The 23,215-nt window shown below is 49.6% G+C and overlaps 1 protein-coding gene across 25 annotated transcripts in view; it reads right to left on the bottom strand.

Annotated features, from left to right (window-relative positions):
- Positions 1–23,215, bottom strand: part of FHAD1 (forkhead associated phosphopeptide binding domain 1) — a 166,035-nt gene that overhangs the window by 7,975 nt on the left and 134,845 nt on the right. For 13 of the 25 annotated variants that reach the window (XM_086343810.1, XM_086343812.1, XM_086343813.1 and 10 more), the window contains 10 exons: positions 22,554–22,779; positions 20,345–20,429; positions 17,581–17,687; positions 15,711–15,870; positions 14,183–14,315; positions 10,414–10,543; positions 9,618–9,742; positions 7,553–7,648; positions 6,672–6,892; positions 5,969–6,134 (listed from right to left, as the gene is read on the bottom strand). In XM_086343810.1, coding sequence (XP_086199936.1) covers positions 5,969–6,134; positions 6,672–6,892; positions 7,553–7,648; positions 9,618–9,742; positions 10,414–10,543; positions 14,183–14,315; positions 15,711–15,870; positions 17,581–17,687; positions 20,345–20,429; positions 22,554–22,779 — 1,449 coding nt within the window. The remainder of the gene's footprint in view (positions 1–5,968; positions 6,135–6,671; positions 6,893–7,552; positions 7,649–9,617; positions 9,743–10,413; positions 10,544–14,182; positions 14,316–15,710; positions 15,871–17,580; positions 17,688–20,344; positions 20,430–22,553; positions 22,780–23,215) is intronic. The other 12 variants (XR_015143258.1, XR_015143257.1, XR_015143262.1 and 9 more) reach the window with 3 other exon arrangements.

Here is a 23,215-nt window from a genome sequence, read left to right as displayed (position 1 = left end):
CAGGTGAGGGTCTTTTTCTTTGGCCATCTTCTGTCTGTATGCTGCACCAGCCTAGCCACATTGCCCTACTTCATTTTCGTCGGCACCCACAAGCCCCTCCCGTCGCACGCTCCTCCTACACAACATCTACCAATTTCTACTTGTTGGCTAAAAACACACAAATGGTGCTGAGGAAACCAGGATCTTGAGAACACGCGGGCCCAAGGAAATCCTGGAAAATGGTGAGTTAAAGAGAAGAGTGAGGATAACCATGATGGCAGGTGAGCGTGTATCCTACGTGGTCCCATGTACCAAGGGTTTTCTAAGCAACCTCCCATTTCATCCAAGGCTACTGAGTTAGGTGCCATTTTTATTCTCATCTTAAAAACAAGGGACATGAGCTAATTAAGCAGAAGGAACTTTAGGGGGCTCCTGCCTGGCTGAGGGGGCTTCCCAGGTGGCGCAGTGGTAAAGAATCTGCCTGCCAAGGCAGGAGCCGCTGGTTCGATCCCTGGGTCAGGAAGATTACCCTGGAGGAAAAAAAATGCAACCCACTCCAGTATTCTTGCTAGGATAATCCCATGGACGGAGGAGCCTGACGGGCTAACAGTCCACGGGGTCTCAAAGAGTGGGACCCGACTGAGTGACTTAATCACACACGCTCGCTCGCTGGGGGGAGGCCACAGGCAAAGTGGTGGCCATGCCCCCTAGTCAGGACTTCATTGGCTGGAGATTTGATTGGCAGGCGAGCTGAACGGGTTTCTGCCAGAAGCAGCCGGTGCCCTTCAGCCTTTCTTAGACTTCAAGTCCTAAGTAAAAGGGTTTGCGTGCTTTTCAAATGGCCACTTCTGTGCATTTAAAATTTTCCTATTGAAAAACCCCAGCATTAGCCCATTCACAAAAGGTATCTGGGTCCTTTCTTGGCTGTGACCCGAGTGGTATTCACTGAGGAGAAAAGAGCGTCACAGAAGAGCTGCCGGCTTTGGGAGGACCAGGGAGGGCGTCAGCTGGCAGGAAGCTCCCTGAAAGAAACGCAGGACTCCCCACCCATCCATGGGCTGTCTATTCTTCCCCTTAGAAAAGGGGCTTGCCATGTGCCAGGCACTGCGGGCATCTTGCCATTTAACCCTCCCGCTGCCCCACGGAGCGGGCCTCTTGTTAGCATCTTTGGTTGTTTTGGTTGAGGAACGTGAGATAGAGGTCAAGCCACCTACCCAGGGGTCACTACGGGCGGGGGCGGGGCTGGACTGCTGTTTGTCTGACTGCAGCTCTGTCCTCTGAGAGACACTTCGGGCTTCTCGAGAGACTTGGACGCGGATTAGAGTGAGCTCGGCCTGGGCCAGGGTCCCTTCTCTCTGCCACGTGGAGAGAGCCACAGACTCAGGGCCTTCCAGAGCCCCCGGTGATGACCACCGGGTTCTCTGTGAATGTCTAGCCTTTCGTATCAAGTCTCATGTTCACAGCCAGAGGTATTAGTGTGGAAATACGACTTTTGATTCTGGAAGGTGCTGCTTAGTGAAGAGATGGTCAAACATTTAAGACATAAACTACATTTTGGGGGGTGGGGGTGGGGCGTGGATTCTGAAGCTTCAGATGTGTTAATTTCATCTCAGTGCTTCAGCCCTGCAAGCTCAATGAACAGGGTGAACAGTGTCAAAGTTTTGTATAGGAGGCTAAAAAGTAAGGCTCCTTGTGAAAATACTAGGTGTAAAACTTAGGAAAGAGGAATTCTATTTTCTGTTAATTTCCACTTAAAAACAATGAAGACATACTCCCTGGAAGGAACTGATGCCAAGACGAATGTATACACGTGCCCTTTAGAATCCAGCAAAACTGTAAAGTTTATTATTTTTTCCTTCCTGATAAACAGGGATTTCTGATGACATAGTAATAAGAAGCCTCAAATGCAAACCCGAGTCCTGGAGTGAATACTCTGGGAGCAATGGTGAGAGAAATACAAGGCAGGCACCCGGGTAAGGGAGACGCAGAAGGAAGGGGTGTGGGAAAGTGAACCTGGGCTGGAGAGGGCAGCAGGTGGGAGGGAATCCTGTTTCTGCAGCTGAGCAGCCAGGGAGTGGTGCCCTCTGTCAACTCAGCCCTCCCCTCTCTCAAGTGGGCTGATGCTCACCAGCTTCCCTTGTGGGGTTGATGGGAGAGGTGAAGCCTGTCCGGTGTGGAGCAGGTACCTGCCCCTTGGTAAATGATAAAGTAAAGTAAATGATACTCAAAGTGCTCAGTAAATGATATCATTGGCGATGCCATGACTGTGGTTGTAGTTCATGTACATCTTTTCTCCAGTTGTGAATTTCACGAATTTTAAAGCTCCTAGCTCTAGCTCTTCTGGGGACCCTGACACAGGTTCAGCTTGGCCATTTCAGACCCTTCTCTGCTGAAGGATATCTAGCGCCAAACAGGCTGGCACGTCCCCTGCATTGTGTATGAATGAGGCAGCCCATGAATAATGCATGTGAAGCCTGATTATGTAAATCCTCAGGTTTTCAGTACATGACAATGGCCTTTTTTGGGTCCTTTGCTGTCCCATTCTGTGGTCTGGTGTCTCTGCTTTGGGGCCTCGCCTGCCAAGCCCTGGGGCTCGGGGGATGCCTCAGGGAGGGGTGAGCTCTCTAGAGGGCACATCAAAGGGAAAGTCAGAACTCTGTCAGTGGCCCAGCTCTCCCTGGCATTGCTTGGTGTGAAAGGAAACTGTCCTCTGCCTGAGGCAGCCCCGTGACACACGCAGACTGAGGTCTGTGATGTTTAATTCAGAACGGTGAGCACTAGAAACACCACATCCGGGCTCCCTCAGAGCAGGACAGCAGCCACTTTCATTTCTGGGGCTATAAGCTAGAGAGCCTGATGTCTGGAAACCTCCTGCCTGGAAAGTTTGCAGAATGGAGGACAGCCTTTTGCAAGGAATTCATCTGACCATCAGCTCTTGGTTGAGAAAGACATCCTTCTATGAGCTTCTAAGGCCTGGCCTCCTTAGAGCTCATGTAGGCAACACACTCACAAATACACACACATACAAACACACAGCACATACTCACAGGCATACACACAAGCATGTGTGCAAAAATACACAGCTCCAATTTAGAAATACTAACGGGTAAAAGGAGGCAACTGGGGGCCAGACCTGCAAAGAGTGCAGGACCTAGGACTAGAGAGATCTGGGGCTAGGTAAAGGCTCTACTTGGGACTTCCTTGGTAGCTCAGACAGTAAAGAATCTGCCTGCAATGCAGGAGACCTGGGTTCGATCCCTGAGTCAGGAAGATCCCCTGGAGAAGGAAATGGCAATCTACTCCAGTATTCTTGCCTAGGAAATCCCATGGGCTGAGGAGCCTGGCAGGCTGCAGTCCATGGGGTTGCAAACAGTCAGATATGACTGAGCAACTAACAAGACTCTGTGAACTACCAGCTACTCTATGAACTTGGACAAGTCTCTTTTTTAATTCGTTGAGCCTCAGTTTCCTCATCTGTAAAATGGGGATCATCATGACAACCAGGCAGGGCTACCAGAGGCATTAATAACCCTGATCATGGCTGCATAGCATGAGTGGAGCCCAATGCCTGCAGATATCATGAAGAGATGGGGGCTATGGTAGTTTTTCCTGTTTGCCTGATGCCTGCCTGGAGATCTGCTCGACCTTAGGTGAGAGTGAAGGACCAGGGAGAGTCTGATCTATTTAGGAGTCGCTGTGCCGGTGCCCAGTTGGGCTAGTGACATGCTGCTGACCACAGGAGTGGACGTTCATGGGTGTTAACTGCCAAGAAGACCAGAGACCCCCCTACTGACTGCAGTGCAGGCACAGGGTTACAGCGAGCTTCTGGAGCTGGTTTTCAGGTGCTGCCCATGCCTGTCTCGATGTGTATGGGGACTTTTGGCAGCAGACTCTACTGGGTCTGGGGCAGCACTCACTTCAGAGGCCACCTGCGCAGTTGGCTGGCCACAGGGCAGACAGCCTCATCCACCTGCTGAGTCCCAGGCCCTGAGCTGCATGCTTCAGAGCCTGGACAGGTGTACCTGGGCATCGGAAACCGTTTGGTCTTGAGTTCAGACAGTGAGAGCTTGGATAGGAAGGGTTACCTGTGTTGTATTCAATCCTTATAACAATCCTGCAAGGCAGGTGCTCTTAGCTCCCATTCACTGATGAGGAAAGTGAGGCTCAGAGAGGGGGACTGATTTGCACAAGGTCACACAGTAAGCAGGGGGATTTGACCCCAGGACCCACTGAGTCTTGTGCCATGTGATAGATGAGATAGCAGGATGAGGGGAGGAGGTGGCCTCTTTTAGCTGGATCACCAGCCTGAGTGTCAGTCTTGGTCTCTCAAGTCAATGCTCTTACCAAGTTCATGCCAGGAAGCAAATCCCTCACCCTCATGCCTTTCCTCTGTGGCTCCCACAGCCTTAAATGCACACCTGTCCATCCCTTTGGTGGACAAACTCCAACTCTCCTTTGCAATTCATAACAAATGTCAGCACTTGGAACACACTTCCTGAATGCTCTAGTACCCTCCTGAGCCAAGTACCCTTCTCTGGATCTGAACAGAGCCCTTACCCCACTAAGTCAGCCTGAAATCAGCTCTTTACCTGTATGTTCTGCACTGAAAAATATGTCCTTCAAGGACATTCATCTATCTCTATCCACCTGATCATTCATCTACCTGAACACGTACTGATCCACTGATCTGGTGTCCATCCATCCACCCATCCACCCACCCATCCATCCATCCATCCATCCATCCATCCACCTGTCCTTCCATCCACCCATCCATCCATCTATCCATCCACCTGTCCTTCCATCCATCCATGTACCAAATATTTATTGGGTGTCTACTATTCTCTGGGTACTCAGAATAGCAAGTTGAAAATCTTTATTCTCAGAGAACTTATTCATCTGTGTATCCCTTGCACCTGGCAGAGCAATGAAAGTAAGAACAATAGACACCACTTTAAAAAATTCAGGACGTTTGCTAAGCTTATTGTGGCAATTGCTTCATGTGGCATGGAAGTCAAATCATTATGCTGTATACCTTAAACTCAATACAGTGTCAATTACACCTCAATAAAACTGGCAGAAAAATAGTTAGAAATGGAAAGAACGAGGTAAAATACATGAATTATCAAAAGTTAAAAAAAATACAGACAAGCTGGACTCTGAGTCTCAGAGAGCACTGTTTACAGCAGTCAAGACATGGAAGCAACCTAAATGTCCACCGACAGAGGAATGGATAAAGATGTGGTGCATATATACAGTGGAATGTTACCCAGCCATAAGAAGAGTGAAATAATGCCATGTGCAGCAACATAGATGGATCTAGAGAGTACCACACTAAGTGAAGTAAGGCAGACAGAGAAAGGCAAGTATCAGATGACATCACTTGTATGTGGAGTCTCAAAAACAGATACATGTGAGCTTATTTATAAAACAGAAACAGACTCACAGTTTGAAAACAAACTTATGGTTATCAAAGGGGAAAGGTGGAGGGGGGATGAAGTAGGCATTTGGAATTAACACATACACACTACCATATATAAAAGAGATAATCAACAGAGACCCGTGTATAGCACAGGGAATGCTACTCAATATTCTATAATAACCTATCTGGGAAAAGAATCTGAAAAAGAACGGATATATGTGTATGTATAACTGAACCACTTTGCTGTGCACCCGAAACTAACACAAAATTGTAAATCAGCTCTACTCCAATACAAAATTAAAAATTAAATTAAAAAGAAAGAAAGAAAATACAGACAAGCTAGACTCTGAGTCTCAGAGTGGTTAAGAAACCTGCCTGAAGTCACACAGTAAATGGAAGAGCTACAGTCTAAACTTAGGTCTGTCTGATGCTAAAGCTATTCTGCCACTTTCCTTTGCATCAGTAAATGCCTCCTGTACTGCCTAGATCCCGCTGGGACCTCAGCTGGCCATTTCCAAAGGGGGCAGAGGGGCAGCCTCAGAGACTCTGCTCCAAGCAGGCACCACTCACCTTCTGCTGCCTGATCGCCCTGTTGACCCTCTTCTCCTGGTGCAACTGCTGCTCCATGCGCTCCAGGGCCTCCTTGAGCAGCGCCTTCTCTTCGGCCTCTTTGTAGATGTCGTCCTCCAGCTTGGCCACCTGTGACTGGTACATCTGAACCGACACTTTGCTCTGCCTGAGCACACGGGAGAGACAAAGTCTCCTTTCCCCTCATCTTTCTCACTTACCAGCAATGCCCCTGCCCTGGGAGATTCTCAAGATACTTCTGTGTCTGCCTAACTTAGCGGTTTCATTACAAGTGGGAGAGAAGGATGGAGTTTGGGGACTAGAGGGCAGTATAAATAGCTCATGGGCTGTGTAAGTGTGGCATGAAGCTGACACAGGTTATATTACCAGCCCCTCCCAATTTCCCAGGGAGGGTCAGGGAACTGATACTACTGAAAATAAGAAGGAATTATGAAAAGCACACACATGGTGAAATATCAGACACATTCATAAAAGGTGCACCTTACCCCTTAAGAAAATACAGCACACTTTAACTGCTGCTTTCTGGCCCAGAGGACTCGCCTCCATCAGACCCTGAGTCATGATCCCGCCTGCCCTGCACACCCAGACCTCTGTCCTCCTGTCTTGGTCCAGAGGTCTGCTGCTGCCCTGAGGTTTAGCCTGGAGAATGGAGGTCCAGGCCTTTCTGCAGGGACATGGGCCTTACCTGAGCTGTTCAATGTCTTTCTCGTATCCTCTCAAAAGCTCCTCTTTTCTCTCCAGCCGGTTCTTGAGTTGGGTGATCTTATCGAACACCATATCGAGGTCTCTTTGTCGAAGCTGGGTGACTCTCTCCCTCTCTTTGGGGGAGAGGTGTTTCATGGACACATGACCTGACATATCTTTGATGTTCATCAGACTCCCGAGTGTTTTGCTCATATCCATGTACTACGAAAAAGCGTTTTGCAGGTAAGAGGCTTGATCCACCACCACTGGTGGCTGCTTTAATAAGGAGTGTGTGTGCTGTGCTCAGTCGCTCAGTCGTGTCTGACTCTTTGCGACCCCATGGACTGTAGCCTGCCAGGCTCCTCTGTCCATGGGATTTCCCAGGCAAGAATACTGGAGTGGGTTGTCATGCCCTCTTCCAGGGGATCTTCCCAACCCACAGATCAAACCTGCATCTCCTGCACTGGCAGGCAGATTCTTTACCACTGAGCCACCTGGGAAGCCCTTTAATAAGGAGGCAAGTGTCTAATTCTGTTTCATTCATTTTCTGCAATCACAGGGAACACATGCTTTGGAAAGGAGTACAATTGGGGCTTTTAATCCGACTTTCATGTTCCCCGCATCCATTTACGCTACGCCTTTTTGAGAACCAGGGGGAAAATGACAACAGATAGAAACATTTATTCTTGCTACCCAGTTTTCCAAGGAATTCAACTATGCAATTTCCAACCCATGCTGGGATAGCAACTGGGTCTCGCAGAGCTGTAATAATGACTAAATATCTACGTAGGGTTGATGTTTAGTTAAGCCATCTGGTGGTTAACAATGCCTGAGGGGGTTGTGGGTTTGGACAGGAGGGGGACTGATGCTAGGTGTACATACCAGCTTTTCACTGAGATCCAGAGCCTCAGTTGCATCTGTTTTCCCTAATTTATTGGTGGCCATGATGGACCCTGAGCTGGAAAGGCCATTTTGAGGCTGAAATTAAAAAAGAAATAAAAACTCTCTCTTGGTATTCATTATGATTTTCTACATCCAGAAGAAAAACCCAAAGAATAACCGAAGAACTGGAAAGTTCCTAAAGAATAACTTGACAGTTGTGGTTCAATCACTAAGTCATGTCCACCTCTGCAACCTCATGGACTGCAGCACTCCAGGCTTGCCTGTCCTTCACTGTCTCCTGGAGTTTGCTCAGATTCATGTCCATTGATTTGATGATGCTATCCAGCTATCTCATTCACTGTCGCCCCCTTCTAGCTGTTTTTTATTCTAGTCTGATTCCTCTGTGAACTGCTTTCTTACAGCTCTGTTCCCATCCCTTAAGAGTATAACTTTTCTTGAAATGACACATTAGTCCCGCTCTTTGGTCACTGTCTGTCTTTCCTCTAGACCAGTGGTTCTTAACTGGGGATGACTGTGCATTCTCCCTTTACCTGGGACATTTAGCAATGCCTGGACATTGTGATGGTTGTCACAACTGCTACTGGCATCTAGTGTGTAGAGGCCAAGGATGCTGCTGAACAACCAGTGACACACAGGGTAGTCCCCCAAGTAAAGAGTTACCTGGCTCAAAAAATCGGTAGCACCGAGGCTGAGAAGATAAGCTTCAGAAAAACAGGAGTCCTGTTGCCTTTGCTCAGCTATTCTTTCTCCTGCTCCTTCTCTCCTTTTAATTACTGCCAGCCTTGGAGGTTTCCTGCTCTGTCGTGTCAGTGGTGGGATGAGGGGTTGTTGCCAAGAAGGCAAATCTTGGAAGCAGGATCAGGATATGGGATCCAGCTGAGCTCCCCACCTGGAGATGGTCCCTCCCTTTCTACTCTCAGAGGAGGGTTTGCTCTTAGCAGGAAAACCAACACGTTTCTTTCTTTCATTCTTTTTTTAAAATATTGTTTTGATGTGGATCATTTTTTTAAAGTCTTTATTGAATTTGTTATAATATTGCTTCTGTTTTATGTTGTTTGTTAGCCCTGAGGCATGTGGGATCCTAGCTCCCCAAAAAAGGATCAAACACTGCACCCCCTGCATTGGAAGGCGAAGTCTTAACCACTGGACTGCCAGGGAAGTCTCAAAGCAACACATTTCTGAAGATTCACACATCTAGCAAATGTGTAGAAAATGAGATTGAATGATTTTAATTATTTCTTCCAACAGCCTAAGGATGGTTTGGATCCAGCTGTGGCAGCAAACCATGCCCAGCAGGTCCTCTGATTAAGGCTAACCTGAGCTGTCCATTGTCATGTGTCAATCAAATGCCCAATCAAACACCTTCCACCTAACAATCAAATTACTTCTGCAAATCTGGGCAAATCAAACAAAGCCCCCTAAGGAAGGAAGGCTTTCTTGAATAATACCATTGAAATACTATTTAATAATAATCACAAGTATCATCTATTAAGTGCTCACTATGAGCTAGGCACTGGCATAAGCACTTTACACAATTATCTCCTTTTACAGCTGGGAGATGGAGTCCCAGAAAGGTTAAGAGCCTGCCAAGGTCACTTGGTTTGCAGAGCTGGGATTAGGACACAGGCAGGTCTCTGATTCTAGAACTGTGGTGTCTTCTTAATCATCATGGCTCCCTTCTGCTACCTTTTCTGTGTTCGGGTTTTTGAGTTTACAGAAAGAAGCAAATTTTAGGCAAACTCATGGCATCATGTTATATAGCTTGTTGAATATTTTCTGCAGAATATAACACATGATATGAAAAGGAGGGCCCAGAGATTGACCTGGCCAACATCAGTGTGATGATACATCCTGCTCTGTACATTTGAAAGCCTCCTTTCTGTTCAAACACTGGACCACTGGTAATGCTAGGCACTGACTGATCGATCCAGACGCTAGGCTAACAGGGAGGATCTGACCCTGAACCAGTGATGCCAGGGCACTTGGACAGACCTGCCCTCAGGCCCACCCTCACCACGTGTCAGTCACTGCAGAGGTAAATTACCACTCGGCTCTCTACTCGTGAGAAAGCTGGCAAATCAGGTTTTACATCCAATATTTTCTGGACGTTTTTTTCCATCCCAAGAGTCTTTAAGTCTAGAAATGATTCATCCATGTGGTCCTTAGGATCTAAAAAAAGAAATAATTTATTAGACTCAAAAGAAAGGTTCAGGAAGAAGTCGCTGGATGTAAAAAAATCACAGCTGCTGTTAACTGGACGCTTACCATGGGCCAGTACTAACCCTCATAATCTGAGGCCCAGAGAGGTGAAATGACTTGTCCAAGGTCACACAGCTAATATGAGGCTGCAGCCTCACACGGCTGAGGCTCTGAGGGTGAACCTTTGGCCACAGGTAGGAGGATGGAACTTGAATCCAGGCTGCTGGGGCCTGGCTCAGTGCTCCACCCAGCAACAAGCTCTGTTTCTTGAGAGCCCCATTCCCTCTAAACAGGGTATTTATCTAGGAAGTTCCCCAAGGTTGATCCTTGAACACCATCAGTCTATGCAAAAGTTTCCAATGGGCCATAGTGAAATATGAAAAAGAAGGACAATGTTACGAGTTTTTCATGAAATCCTGTTTATTTAGTATCAAGGCCTGCTCTTGACTTTGAGATCATGTCTGCCCATCTTCCCCCCTCCCCCCCACTCATCTTCTTCTTTTAAAAAAAAAACTACATCTTTTCACTTACGAAATGATAAGAATAGAAGACAGTGATCCTGGTTAGCCCCCACAGGGAACCCTCAGGTCTGGGGCCCATGGCTCAGCACAGAAGGGGCCACTAGGAAGGGGGGAACTTACTTGAGGAGCCGGCCTTCTCAAGTTCTTTAATTCGCGCACGAAGCTCAGATAAGGCCTTTTTCTGACGCTGAATGACCTCCTCGTGTCGGGACCCTTTGCATTTGGCCCCTAGATCACTGAAGGACTGCTCCTGTGGCCAGAAAGGTGCAGACAGTGGCTTTGTTAGGGATCGGAATCTCTCTCTTATATTTGAGGAAACATGAACAATTCATGGATTAGCAGAAACCCCGTCATTTAGTACCCTGGAAAATACTGTTAAGGGGCTTCAGCAGAGAATTTAAATATTTCATTTCAAATACAAAGTCACATCTAGGAAGATTTCCAACTTCCCTACTGACTTAGCATCACTATAAATAAGAGATCCCCTCTGTGTTTCCTCGCCATGTTTTCTTTCTTTCTTTTTCTCTAATATTCTTCTCAGTTTGGGTTTCCACTTGTCATTCTGTTCTCATCTTTGAACAATCACATCAAATTCACTCCTGAAGGGGGTACTTTTTGGTTCTTTTTTTTGGTCCAGTCTCTTCTCTGACCAGGGATCAAACTCATGCCCTCTGCCGTGGACACATGGAGTCTTAACCGCTGGACTGCCAGGAAAGTCCTGGAGGGACATTTTTCGGTGCTTAGCTGGTAGTAAGGATGATGGTCTCATATTTGCTAGGGGGAATTGCATGGATGGGCTCTTGGCTGGTCTAGAGAGACCTAGCAGGTCCTCCCTGGGGTCTCTTCTCCCCTCCAGGCCCCCACCACTCATTCCTTCATTTCATTCAGGCTCTGCTCCCCATCTCCTCCTGCAGAGGCCTCCCTACTGCCTTGTCCCAAAGAGCCCCTGCCCCTGTGCTACTCAGCCCCAGTCCTGCTGTATCCTTCCTTGGAGGGCTCACCCTCGCTGGACATTTTGTTAGACGTCGCCTTGTTTATCGCCTCTTTCCTTTTTCAGAATGTGGACCCTGTGAGGAGGGGCTTCTCAGGTGGCGCCAGTGGTAAAGAACCCACCTGCCAATGCAGGAGATGTGAGAGGTGTGGATTCGATCCCCTGGGTCGGAAAGATTCCCTGGAGGAGGGCATGGCAACCCCTGCAGTATTCTTGCCTGGAGAATCCCTGGACAGAGGAGCCTGGCAGGCTATAGACTATGGGGCTGAAAAGCGTCGGATACAACTGAGCATGCACGCATGCAAATGAGCACGCACGCACGCACGGGCCCTGTGAGGACACAGTTGGTCTCCCATGTAGGCCGTGCTTTTCCCAAAGCTCAGCCCTGTGCCCGAGCATAGTAGGGACTCCGTAAATATGGAGCCAGAAGGGGCCTGCCCCAGAGTTCCTGCTGGGACCAAGGTTCAGCCCTGAGAGAAGGGGGCTGCACTTAGTAGGGCGTCACTAGACCCTGATCTGGCTCCAGCCGGCTTTCAGCCTGCTCGGCTGGTCCACTTCCGGGGCTGTTTCTACACCAGCCTCCCTCTCTTTGAGGGCATATGTTTGCCCTGGGAGTGAACACCAGGAATGCTGTGCATGTGCACACGTGCTGGAGGGTGGAGAGGACGTGGTGGCTGGTTTTGGGGGTGGGGCAGCCGCCAGGCTTGGTGACAGCATTTCCTCTGCCTGGAGAGCTCGGCTGAGCCCGACGTGACCCTTACTCATGGCCCTTCTGGGAATTTGTTTATTTAGAGAAGATGGAGATTCTTTCTCATACAACTCTTAAGCCCTCTGACCCACTCTGGTTTAGAAAGCAGGAAGTAGACTGAGTGTGGAAGGCTGTTTTGAGAAAGAAAAAAAGCCTTTTTTCCTTTGATCTTGCAGCCTCCCTCCCCCATCCTCCTCTAATACTTGTCATCATAGAAACTGAGACAGGGCCTTTGGTCAACGATCCTTCCCAGCAAACACAGGAGAGTCAGAGGGAGTCTTCTGTGGCCAGGAACCCTGAGCATCCTGCTTTGTGCCCAGCACAGGGTCTGGCATACAGCAGGTGCCCAATAGTTGCTGAACGTGTGAACTAACATAGGCCAGGTCCTGCACTAAGAGCTTGGATTTCAACAGGAACGAGACCTGCTTCCGGCCTTGGGCGCTCACAGCTGCAGAACCGGTTGCAGCCCCATGGCTGGGCTGCCGTAGTAAGGAGGAGACGCTGCTGCTATAAAGGTCTCTGGATGGTGACGGGAGCCAGGGCCAGCCGGCAGGGCCACTGAGCCCTCTCTTTCACACTGCGTGCGGCCTTGGCTCCCTGCTGTTTGGCAGGGGAAAGGCATCTTTGAGGAAGCAGGCAGGCAAGCCGACACATTTGGCCCTGTTTCCAAGAGAAAGTCCAAAGCACATTACTGAAACGCCCTGGTCTCTAGTTTCATAAAGCGAAGGGAGAAAGGAGATCCCTGGACTCCAGGAAACCCGGGGCCTCGAGGAAGTGCCGTGCCCACAGTCAGCCAACGACGGATCACAGGGAGCACGACCACCCACCACAGGGACAGGTGGGAGCCACCGTACAGGACCACGGGATGAAGGCACGGTTCTCCATCGATGATGTGATCCCTGTGCACTGCCTGGCTGGGACTTCCAGGCGTGCCAAGGCCTCTGGGCAGAGATCATCAAGTCAGCCACGGAGCATAAATGGCCTAGCATTTGAGCCCTTTCAGGCCTAATTTAGGATGTCCCCTGGACATCTCAGAATCACACCTAGGAATCTGTTCTACATACTTAGGGCTTCCCTGGTGGCTCAGACAGTAAAGAATCTGCCTGCAATGCAGGAGACCTGGGTGTGATCCCTGGGTCTGGAAGATCCCCTGGAGGAGGGCATGGCAACCCACTTCAGTATTCTTGCCTGGAGAATTCCATGAACAGAGGAGCCTGGTGGGCTACAGTTCATGGAGTCGCGAAGAGTTGGACACGACTGAGCGACTAACGCTTTCACTTTCACAAGGATATTAACTACAGCAATGTGTGGAAGCAGAAACAAATATCCATCAACAGGCGACTGGCTGGATAAAAGGGATGTGATGGAATTCAATGGAAATGGCCCTGCGAGTCCCTAGCACAGGGCCAGGGAGTCACAGCTGTCAGACTTGTGACAGGGGCAGCAGCTGCTGCCTTAGGGTGGGGGGGTGGGCATCCCCGTCTGACAGCAGAGGATGGGTGCCGCCCCATGTGCCCACCACTGTCGAACCAGCCCACACGCTGGGCCTTGGGGATGAAAATTTCCAAATCATTTGGTATGTTTGCCTCAAAAATACAATTTCCAACTTGGGACAAACAAAAGCATGAGGAAGATCTTCACGTACATTTACTTGAAAATATGCCCATGAAATAGTATTATGTGGGAAAAAAGAAATGTTGCAGAATAAATATGGTTTGAGACTGTATTTTGAAAAAAAAGTCTATCAAATAAATATATGTATATGTAAGCTTGTACATGTTTGTGTGTGTAAGTTAAATTTGTTTCTCAAGAATCCCATGATGGGGTGGCTGGCATTATGCCCACTTTCCAGACGAGGGAATTGGTACCAGGTTGCAGGGTTTCTGAGTGGAGGAGCAGGATCGGAACACAGGCAGATGGGTTCCAAGCCTGAATTTCAACCGCTGACTGTATGAGCGTGTGGTGGTTTCTGTGAGGAAGAGGGCTGATGGTACCTGTGCCCAGCTGATGATAACTTTATACATTTCACATAAGCAAGTCATGCTTTTGGAACTTAGAATGAAGATGTTTTCAAAAGCAAAGAAAGCCTCCATCAGGCTCTTTCTTAGCTTATCTTTCTAGATGCCCCCGGGGATGGGGCAGGTACTCACCTCTTGGCTGCTCAAGAAATTATCAGTGTGGACTGGTTCTATCTGCACTGAAATGTCACACATCTTGGTTGTGTTTCTGGGCTTCTGTTCCTTCTCCTTGTGCAGCTGGAGTTTTTGTTTCTCTTGGGAGGCCCTGGGGGCAGAGAAGATGAGTCACTGAGCAGGAGGGTGGCTGGCCGCACAAGGTTTGGGAACCACAAATTACCTTTGTACTCACAAGCAGAAGTGGGAAAGGGACTCCATGTTTACAGGGAGCCGAAGTCTTGGAGCCTTCAAGCTCCTGCCTGAGGGTTTCCAGATAATTGAGCTTGTTGGTTAGTGACCAGGGAAGCAGGCACCTCTCCATTCTTGCCTCCTGCACTGGGTCTGCAGGATACCTGCTGTGGCATTTATGGGGGCATTTAGTGCCTGTCTGGGCTTCCCTGGTAGCTCAGATGGTAAAGCGTCTGCCTACAATGCAGGAGACCCGGGTTTGATCCCTGGGTCGGGAAGACCCCCTGGAGAAGGAAATGGTAACCCACTCCAGTATTCTTGCCTGGAGAATTCCATGGACCGAGGAGCCTGGTGGGCTACAGTCCATGGGGTTGCAAAGAGTCGGACACGACTGAGCAACTTCACTTAGTGCCTGTCTGCTATTTCTAACACCTGGTATCTGTCAACCCTTCTATTTCTCATAATAGTCCCATGAGCTAGGGACTCTCCTTGCCCCATTTTACACCAGGAAAGAGACACGGCAATTTCCCTGTGGTCATGGAGCTTATAGGTGAAGGCACCTGGCTTTGAATCCAGGCAGCCTGGGCCTGGAGCCTGTACTTTTAACCACAGTGTGAATCCACTTTGGCCATGAACCATGAAGCAAATGAAGCTACGGGTTACACATGAGACATCAATTTTATTCAAACTTTCTTGGAGAAAACATTAATCTTATATCAAAATATGGATAAACTATGGATGAAAATGCAAACTCACATATGTTTCATAGACAAACTCGCAGAACAACAATATATTTAGTTTAAGCTGACATCCAGTTTACACTTTTGTTCAGTCAGCATTTATCAAGTTCCTTTACATGCCAGGCGTTGTGTGAATGGTGGGGAGTCAGTAGCAGGCAAGGTCTACAAGGGGTCCTCATGGGGAAGGCAGACAATTCAACAGGTGGGAGTAGCCTGGCTGTGTGAGAAGTGTTAGATCAGGTGACATGCAGGGACTGAGGGATCCTGGGCAGAGCAGGAGCCCTTGGCTACGTTTGGTGAGGGTGAGTAAAGGAGGATTTCCTGGAGGAAGCCGCATTTAAACTGAGACTTATCTGAAATACTGGGCAGGAATCTCTGAAGGCTCAGAACTGAGCAAAGTTCTAAATGATGAGGTTGTGAAGCAATGAAACATATGTCATTCACTCATTCATCTACTCATTCATTCAACTCTTTAACCATCATTGACTGAGCCCTTCCTCTCTCTATGTCAGGCTCCCTGGGTACTTGGGTATGCCTGGGCTCCCCACACCTGCTGTGCAGGCCTTCCCACCCACCTGAGAGCCTGCTTGAGGACCTCCAGCTCCTTGTCCTTCTTCTCCACCAGGCCGGTCATCTGCACCATCTTGTCCTTGAGCACGCTTAGCTCACTGCTTTGTTGCTGGACCAGTGCCACGTTCCGCTCCAGTTCTATCTTCTGCTTCTCGTTCAGTTCCCCTGGGGGATACATGCAAGCTGTTGGCAGTGGGGTCTCCTGCCTTGGGTTTCCTGGAGGGCCATAGCAGATCTGCCAGGCCTCCAAGAACCATGAGGCGGTTCACCCTCCAGGAATTCTCAGGGGGCTTCAGTAACGGCCAGGAAGTCTTCTTGCAAAAAAAAGAAAAAACCAACGAAACCGCCCACCAGCATCACCTTTCGATGAGCGCCGGCGCCACGAGGCAGCCTGTGTGCCGCCCGCCTGGCCCCAGCTGTCAGGGCCTGTGTGCCTGTGGCATTTTAGGGCACCTTCAGCAGCCTGCTTCTGCATCTGTTTGCCTGAGGCTTCTGAGCCCTCTGGAGACAGCTCTGCTCACGTGTCTGCCAGAGGCAACAGCCTCCAACTGAGGCCCAGTGGAGACAGGCTGGAGCACACAGCCCAGCCCCCTCCCCGTCCAGGTGGCACTCAGAGGGCTGTGACCACATTGCTCCCCAGCATCACCCCCTCCCTGGCAGAATTAAGCTCTGTCCCCCACTGTGCCTGATGACAGACAGCATGGCAATTCTTTATCTGCTTTCTTCCCTTCCCTGTCTCACTTCCCTTCCATTGCTGTTTTCCCTTGGATCATCTCTCAAATAAACCACCTGCAGTGGAATTCTGGTCTCGGGGTCTGCTTCTGGGAAAATCCAAACTAAGACCCCTACGTTGTCTTGGATCTTCATAGCAACCCTACAAGGCAATTCCTAGTAACAGCCCCACATCACAGGTGCAGAAACCGAGGTTCACAGAGGTCAAGGGACTTGTCTAAAGTCACCCATCTAATAAATAGCAGATCCAGAACTGGGTCCAATGCCTCCCGATTCTAGCCTTTCTGCCGCAAGCTCTCATATCTTGGAAGGGGGAAACCCCTCTTTGAAAAATCCTGCTATAAAAGTCCTGGGGACATCAATTGGTCCAGACACAGGGAGTAAACACAACTGAAGGTCTGGGATACACAGGGCTTGAGATGGACCAGATAAAAGGAATAGTCTTCACCCTCCCTCCACCCCCTCCTAAACCTAATTATACCTCCCGACTCCTGCCCTTTGGCTAAATGGAAGTTAGGGATGGGAAAGAAGAGGCAGCTCTAACAAGCAAGAAGAAGGGAGGCAGAAATAAGTCTGTGGAGAAGAGGAGCCAAGTAGGAATATTCAGCCAGACTTGTGCCCATCCGGAAGAGAACAGACCTCAGAGCTATCTTGCCCCTACTCTAGGTGGGTCCTGATGTCGACGTGAGGGACAGGAGGAGGCCCAACAGGCAGATGTGTGGCGAGTGTTTTTGCATCAGAGGCAGGAGAGACCTAGGGTACACTTACTCTAGGTCCATAAGCTGGTGGGCGCTAGGACTTGTGCTGGCTGGCCTGCCAAGTGAGGGGGCCCATGGATGACCTCCAAGCCTTTGCTCCTACAGACAAATCCTCTGTGGTCAACAGAGATTCTCCCCGAAACAGAAAGCTGCATTTCTACTCAGAGGTGTGGAGCCATGTGAGAATGCTCCCTGTGATCCCATATCAAATGGAATCAGTTCAGTACCCGCAGCTTTTGCTGATCCTGAGTTACAAGTGCTGTGATGGCCCAGGACAGCAGGTCGAGGCAGGGTTTAAATGCCCGGCCTTCCAACCCCAAAGACCCATTTCTTTCCTTTCTCAAAGTGGGTTGGGAAATTGAGAAACACAGGCAATTGTACAAACCTCTCAGGTCTGACATTCGGTTATGAGCTTCAGTCAGGTTCTTCCTTAACCTCATGATGATCTCCTGCTGAGACAGGATCTCCTTCTGAGCAGTCAATAAATCCTCTCTGAAATTCACACACATAAAAAAACAGACCAAGTCAGTTCAGCTCCATCTCTGTGGTGATGCTCCAGTGCCTGGAAGGGGAAAAGTACAAAGGCAATGTGATCCTCCATCAGTGATGGTCCAATCTGGGGATGATGCCACCCCCAGCAAGGGTGATAAGCACACTCTTGAAAAGTTCTCAAAACAAGAATCCGTTTTGATGCGCCTTTGTTATAAAGAAACACTTGGAGACAGAACAAAGGATCCTGGCTGGGTTTGCTCTGAGGCTGAAATACAACTGATATCAAAAGGACACCTCTTCCTGCTCAACCGTCTGTCAGCAGGAACCAATGCTCTCATGGACTTTCGATCTTTGGCGCAAAGAAGAGGGGAGGCTATTTTTGTGTGTGTGGGTTCAGGGATTCTTCGAGGATGAGGAAAAAGAAAGAGAAGAGGACAGTATGGCTTCTGTGCTTTCACCAGCTTCTTTTAATTCCTGATGGAGAGAAGAGGGACCACATGGGTGGGTGGTCTTCAAGTGACCCTTTGGGGATGTAGGGGCTCCGGGGGCCCAGAGGACTAAGCGGGGGACACAGAGAGGTGGATGAGGGCAGGTCCTTGGTCCCACACCCCAGAGAGTGTGTCTTTGGGATTAAAATGATCAGGGTGGCTGACTGGGAGGTGATGTTTCATGGGAGGGGCCCAAGGTGATGGTGGGAGAGGGACCTTGAGGGCCTTATGAGCATGTATGAGACATCCCAGCCCTGAGAGAAGCATATTGTGTGTTTGTGTGTGTGGTGTGTGTGTGCGTGCATGTGTGTGTATGTGCATGTGTGTGTTGGGGCAAGAGGAAACACTGCAAAGGGGGTTTAGAGATTGAGTCTCTCAGTTAAGTTCAGTTCAGTTGCTCAGTCATGTCTGACTCTTTGCGACCCCATGGACTGCAGCACGCCAGGCTTCCCTGTCCGTCACCAACTCCCGGAGTTTACTCAAACTCATGTCCATCGAATTGGTGATGCCATCCAACCATCTCATCCTCTGTCAGCCCTTTCTCCTCCTGCCTTCAATCTTTCCCAGCACAAGGTCTTTTCTAATGAGTCAGTTATTCACATCTGGTGGCCAAAGTATTGGAGCTTCAGCTTCAGCATCAGTCCTTCCAATGAATATTCAGGACTGATTTCCTTTAGGATGGACTGGTTGGATCTGCCTGCAATGCAGGAGACCCAGGTTCGATTCCTGGGTTGGGAAGATCTGCTGGAGAAGGGATAGGCTATGTACTCCAGTATTCTTGGGCTTCCCTTGTGGTTCAGCTGGTAATGAATCCACCTGCAATGTGGGAGACCTGGGTTTGATCCCTGGGTTGGGAAAATCCCCTGGAGAAGGGAATGGCTACCCATTCCGGTATTCTGGCCTGGAGAATTCCATGGACTATCGTTCACGGGGTCACAAAGAGTCGGACATGACTGAGTCTCTGGGCAGGTATTAGTGTCACTTCATTTGTATTCACAGTCTTTTGAACTACAGCCTCCTCTTATATAGACCTTTGAAGGTGGTGTCTGTGTTTATTATGGAATAAAGCAAAATACTTGCAGGCTGCATGTGAAAATTGAAAAAAAAAAGATTGGTGATCACTGGAATGGATCACACACACACACATACATGTCTGTCTGTCTATCTAATCTCCTTGGCTGTGACTTTTCCAACTTGAGGATGAGACTTTGTGTCGAGTGTGTCCATCATTAAGGAAGTGAACCAGAGAACAACTTGATGCTGATTCTTTTCCAGGTCATGGCTACTGTTTTCTTTACAGAGTTTAGGAGGAGACATGAACTTTACAGGAGGAGACAAACTTTTCAGAACATGGAGATTGAGAGTCTGTCTGTCATTGCCTTCTTGGGGTAAAACCTGTGTGACATGAGACTTTGGTAATTGGTATATGGGGCAGGGCTCAGGCTGATGGCTTGCCTTCTTTGAGAAACTTTCTGAATCCTTTCTCTGCATCATGTTACCACCTTCTGCTTTGTATGATGCTTGGCAGTGTCTTTCAGGATCTTTCCCATCCATGGGTTTTGTTTCTCTGGAAATTGTCAGCTCTTTGAGGGTTGGGAAGATCTCCTGGAGAAGGGAATGGCTACCCACTCCAGTATTGCTTGGAGAATTCTATGGACAGAGGAGCCTGGTGGGTTGCAGTCCGTGGGGTCACACAGAGTCGGACACAACTGAGTAATATCACTTCACTTCTTTGAGGCTCCAGATATGGACCTTTGGGTTGGGAGGGGTCTTCAAGGTCATTTAGTCTAACCTCTTAACTTTTAACCCTCTCTGGGCCCCCACTCCACCAAACGGCTTCCACTGTTTTGAAACCCCAAAATGGGCTTGCCTCAGGTAGGTCTTTGGGGAAAATAGCTAAGTAGTAACATTAGCTGGCATTCATGTGCTTCCTTATCTCACAAGCCGGGGGTGCTGAGGCACAGGAGGGGACATGACCTGCCTGGGGCTACATACCTGGAGAGTGTTGAGTTTAGGATTTGAACTTAGATCTACCCAGATCTTTCCATGACACCAGTGTGACTTACTAAAGGGACTGAGAAACTCAACCAGCAGCAAGGACTGCACAGACTCAACTCTTGTCAGATTCTGACAATGTGACCAGAAGCAGGAGTCCCATCCAGTACTCACATCAGGTGGTCGCACATTGCATCTTTGGAGCTGCTCTCCCCTAGAGGTGCTGTTGCAGGGTCCGGCTGTGCGTCCCCCTCCTGGGCTGAATCAGAGGGACACGTGAGCGTCATCACAGTCCTCAGGCAAGAGATATTTTCCTTCCCCTTTGCTTATCAACAGAGCAAACCTCAACTGACAATCCTTCCCTCCACCCCCAGCCCTCTCCACCTAATGTGAAACACCATGTGTTCTGTGTCACAGGCTGCCCTTCCCCCATGCATGAGCTTGTGACATCTTTCCAGCTACTCTCTGAGGTGGTGGTGCTTCCCAGGTAGCTCAGTGGTAAAGAATCCGCCTGCCAATGCAGGAGACATGGGTTTGATCCCTGGGTCGGGAAGATCCCCTGGAGGAGGAAATGGCAACCCACTCCAGTGTGCTTGCCTGGGAAATCCCATGGACAGAGGAGCCTGGTGGGCTACAAGCCATAGAGTCATAAACAGTCAGACACAACTGAAGCGATTAACACCCACTGATACCACTGACAGCTGCGGAAGTGAGCACAGCATTGCTGGGACCTGCTGGTAACCACTCTGTTAAGGGGTGAGAGGTAGAGCCTTAACCCCTCCCTGGGTCACACCTCCTGCCCCATTTCCTGCTCTCCACTCAGATAAGAGTCTCGTCCTGTGCTCACCCCCCAGTTACTCCTCAGCCCACTGCCTTCCAGTTTCTGCCTCTGCCCCCATCCTCAGTTCACTCGCTCGTTTATTTGTTCAACAGATGCTTATGGAACATCTGCTTGACTGCAGGCACGGATCTAAGTCTGGGGTGACAAAAGAAGTGTCCCAGCTGGAACACCCTCCCTCTGCGCTGGGCCTGGGCTGGGGACCGAGTCCCAGCCTGCTCTTGCCGTGGTGCCCTGAGCTGGAACACCCTCCCTCTGCGCTGGGCCTGGGCTGGGGACCGAGTCCCAGCCTGCTCTTGCCGTGGTGCCCTGAGCTGGAACACCCTCCCTCTGCGCTGGGCCTGGGCTAGGAACCGAGTCCCAGCCTGCTCTTGCCGTGGTGCCCTGTTCATGCCGCGTCCCGTGTCAGGGCAGTGACCTGGCAAACTGTAGGGATGCCGCCTGGTGGTCCACAGCTGAACTCCCAGTGTCTAGAATGAGCTCAGGACACAAGAGCTGCTCAGCTAAGCGTGCTGAATGAATGTATCCATGAGGTGAGTCCTGACAGCCTGTCCAGCTGGCTTGAGACTAGGACCACGGTTCTCAACCAGGAGTGAGTTTACCCCTAAGGGGACGTTTAGCCATGTCTGGAGACATTTTTGGCTGTCACACTGGAGTGGGGGGCGGGCATGCAGTGGGTAGAGGCCAGGGACACTGCTCAACACCCTAAGTGCATTGGAAAGTCCCAAAAAAGAGCGCTGCATTCCATGTGCCTGCTCAGTTACTCAGTTGTGTCCCGCTCTTTGCGACCCCATGGACTGTAGCCCTCCAGGCTCCTCTGTCCATGGGATTTCCCAGGCAAGAATACTGGAGTGGGTTGCCAGGTCCTTCTGCAGGGGATCTTCCCGATTCAGGCACTGAACCCACATCTCCTGTACTGGCAGGCAGATTCCTTACTGCTGAGCCACCGGGGAAGCTGATTTAGCCCACGTGGCAATATCAACGCTCAGGATGAGAAACCCTAGGCCGAGGCCCCTACTGCCAGAACTCTTCTCCAAGAGCTCACTGTCTTTACTTTTATCTGTCACCCGTGGTCATTCAGGGCAAATAAGTGCTCACAACTCTGAGTTCTTTCTTCAGGCTTTTTTTTTTTTTTTTTAAAAAAAAGAGATAAACCCCAGCTGGTTGTGAAAAAGCATTAGACAGAGCCGCAAATTGCTGATGGCAGAGAGATGCCTTTGAAAGGGCCCTGCCCGGGATGCTTCCATGGGGAAAGGACGATTCCCATCGTGTGTTCTGACACCACTCACAGCCCCAGCAGCCTGTGCTGCTCCCTGGCTGACTGGCTCGGCACAAAGCCTGTCTCTGTTCATCGTGTTACTTCTGCTGAACCTGGGCCTGGAGGGCACCTAACCTTGCAGTGCAACAAGGACAGGGCCTCCAGAAATAGAGGGGCTTTTAAAATGAGACGCAGACTTCTTCTTGTCCATCAGCCTGGAGGGACCCACACGGTCATCAGGACCCACCCTGAACGCTAAGGTTCCCTCGGCGTCTCTTTGGACTGACCTGGGTCATTGTCCTTCAGCGTGGCGATCTCTCCTTCTATCTTTCTGTGGTGTTCGGTCACTTTCTGGAGTCTTTCCTCGAGGCTCACGATCGTCTGGGAGTGCTGCTTGATTTGTTCCTTGTATTCCATGATTTGTTTTTCAAATTCGTGCTTCTGTGATTCCTGCTCCTCTTGGAGGGCCATTACTCTGTGCTGTTGCAGCTGCATCCGCTCCTCCATCATGATCTGGGGAAACAGACATGGTTCCTGTGACCTTGGGAGCTGGGTAAGACGACGAGAACAGGAACGACACGGCCCCTCTGCACCCACTGGCACTGAGCTCTGCCTGCCCCAGGACCTTTGCATGTGCTGTTCCCTCTGCCCATACACTCCTCCCCCAGCTCCTCACAAGGCTGATTCCATGTGAAAAAATTCCCAGCTGTGCTGGGCTGCAGCTCCAATGTCACCTCCTCTGAGAAGTCCTCCTGGACTGCCTATCTAAAGAAGACATCATCCTGTTTTATTTTCCCTGAGGCACTTATTACCATGTGAACCATCTCATGTCTTTATTTCTTGCTCCCACTAGAATGGAAACTCCACGAGGACAGAAACTTACCTTTTCTTATTTACCGATATGCCCACAGCATCAGAGCCCAGATCCCTGCCACAGCATCTAGACCCA

This window comes from Bos grunniens, chromosome 16, assembly GCF_055505025.1.
Source record: "Bos grunniens cultivar Pamir isolate PY7600 chromosome 16, Bosgru_T2T1.0, whole genome shotgun sequence".
NCBI lineage: Eukaryota > Metazoa > Chordata > Mammalia > Artiodactyla > Bovidae > Bos > Bos grunniens.
The sequence above is the reverse complement of the archived record's forward strand: the minus strand, read 5'-3'. Positions and strand labels throughout refer to the sequence as shown.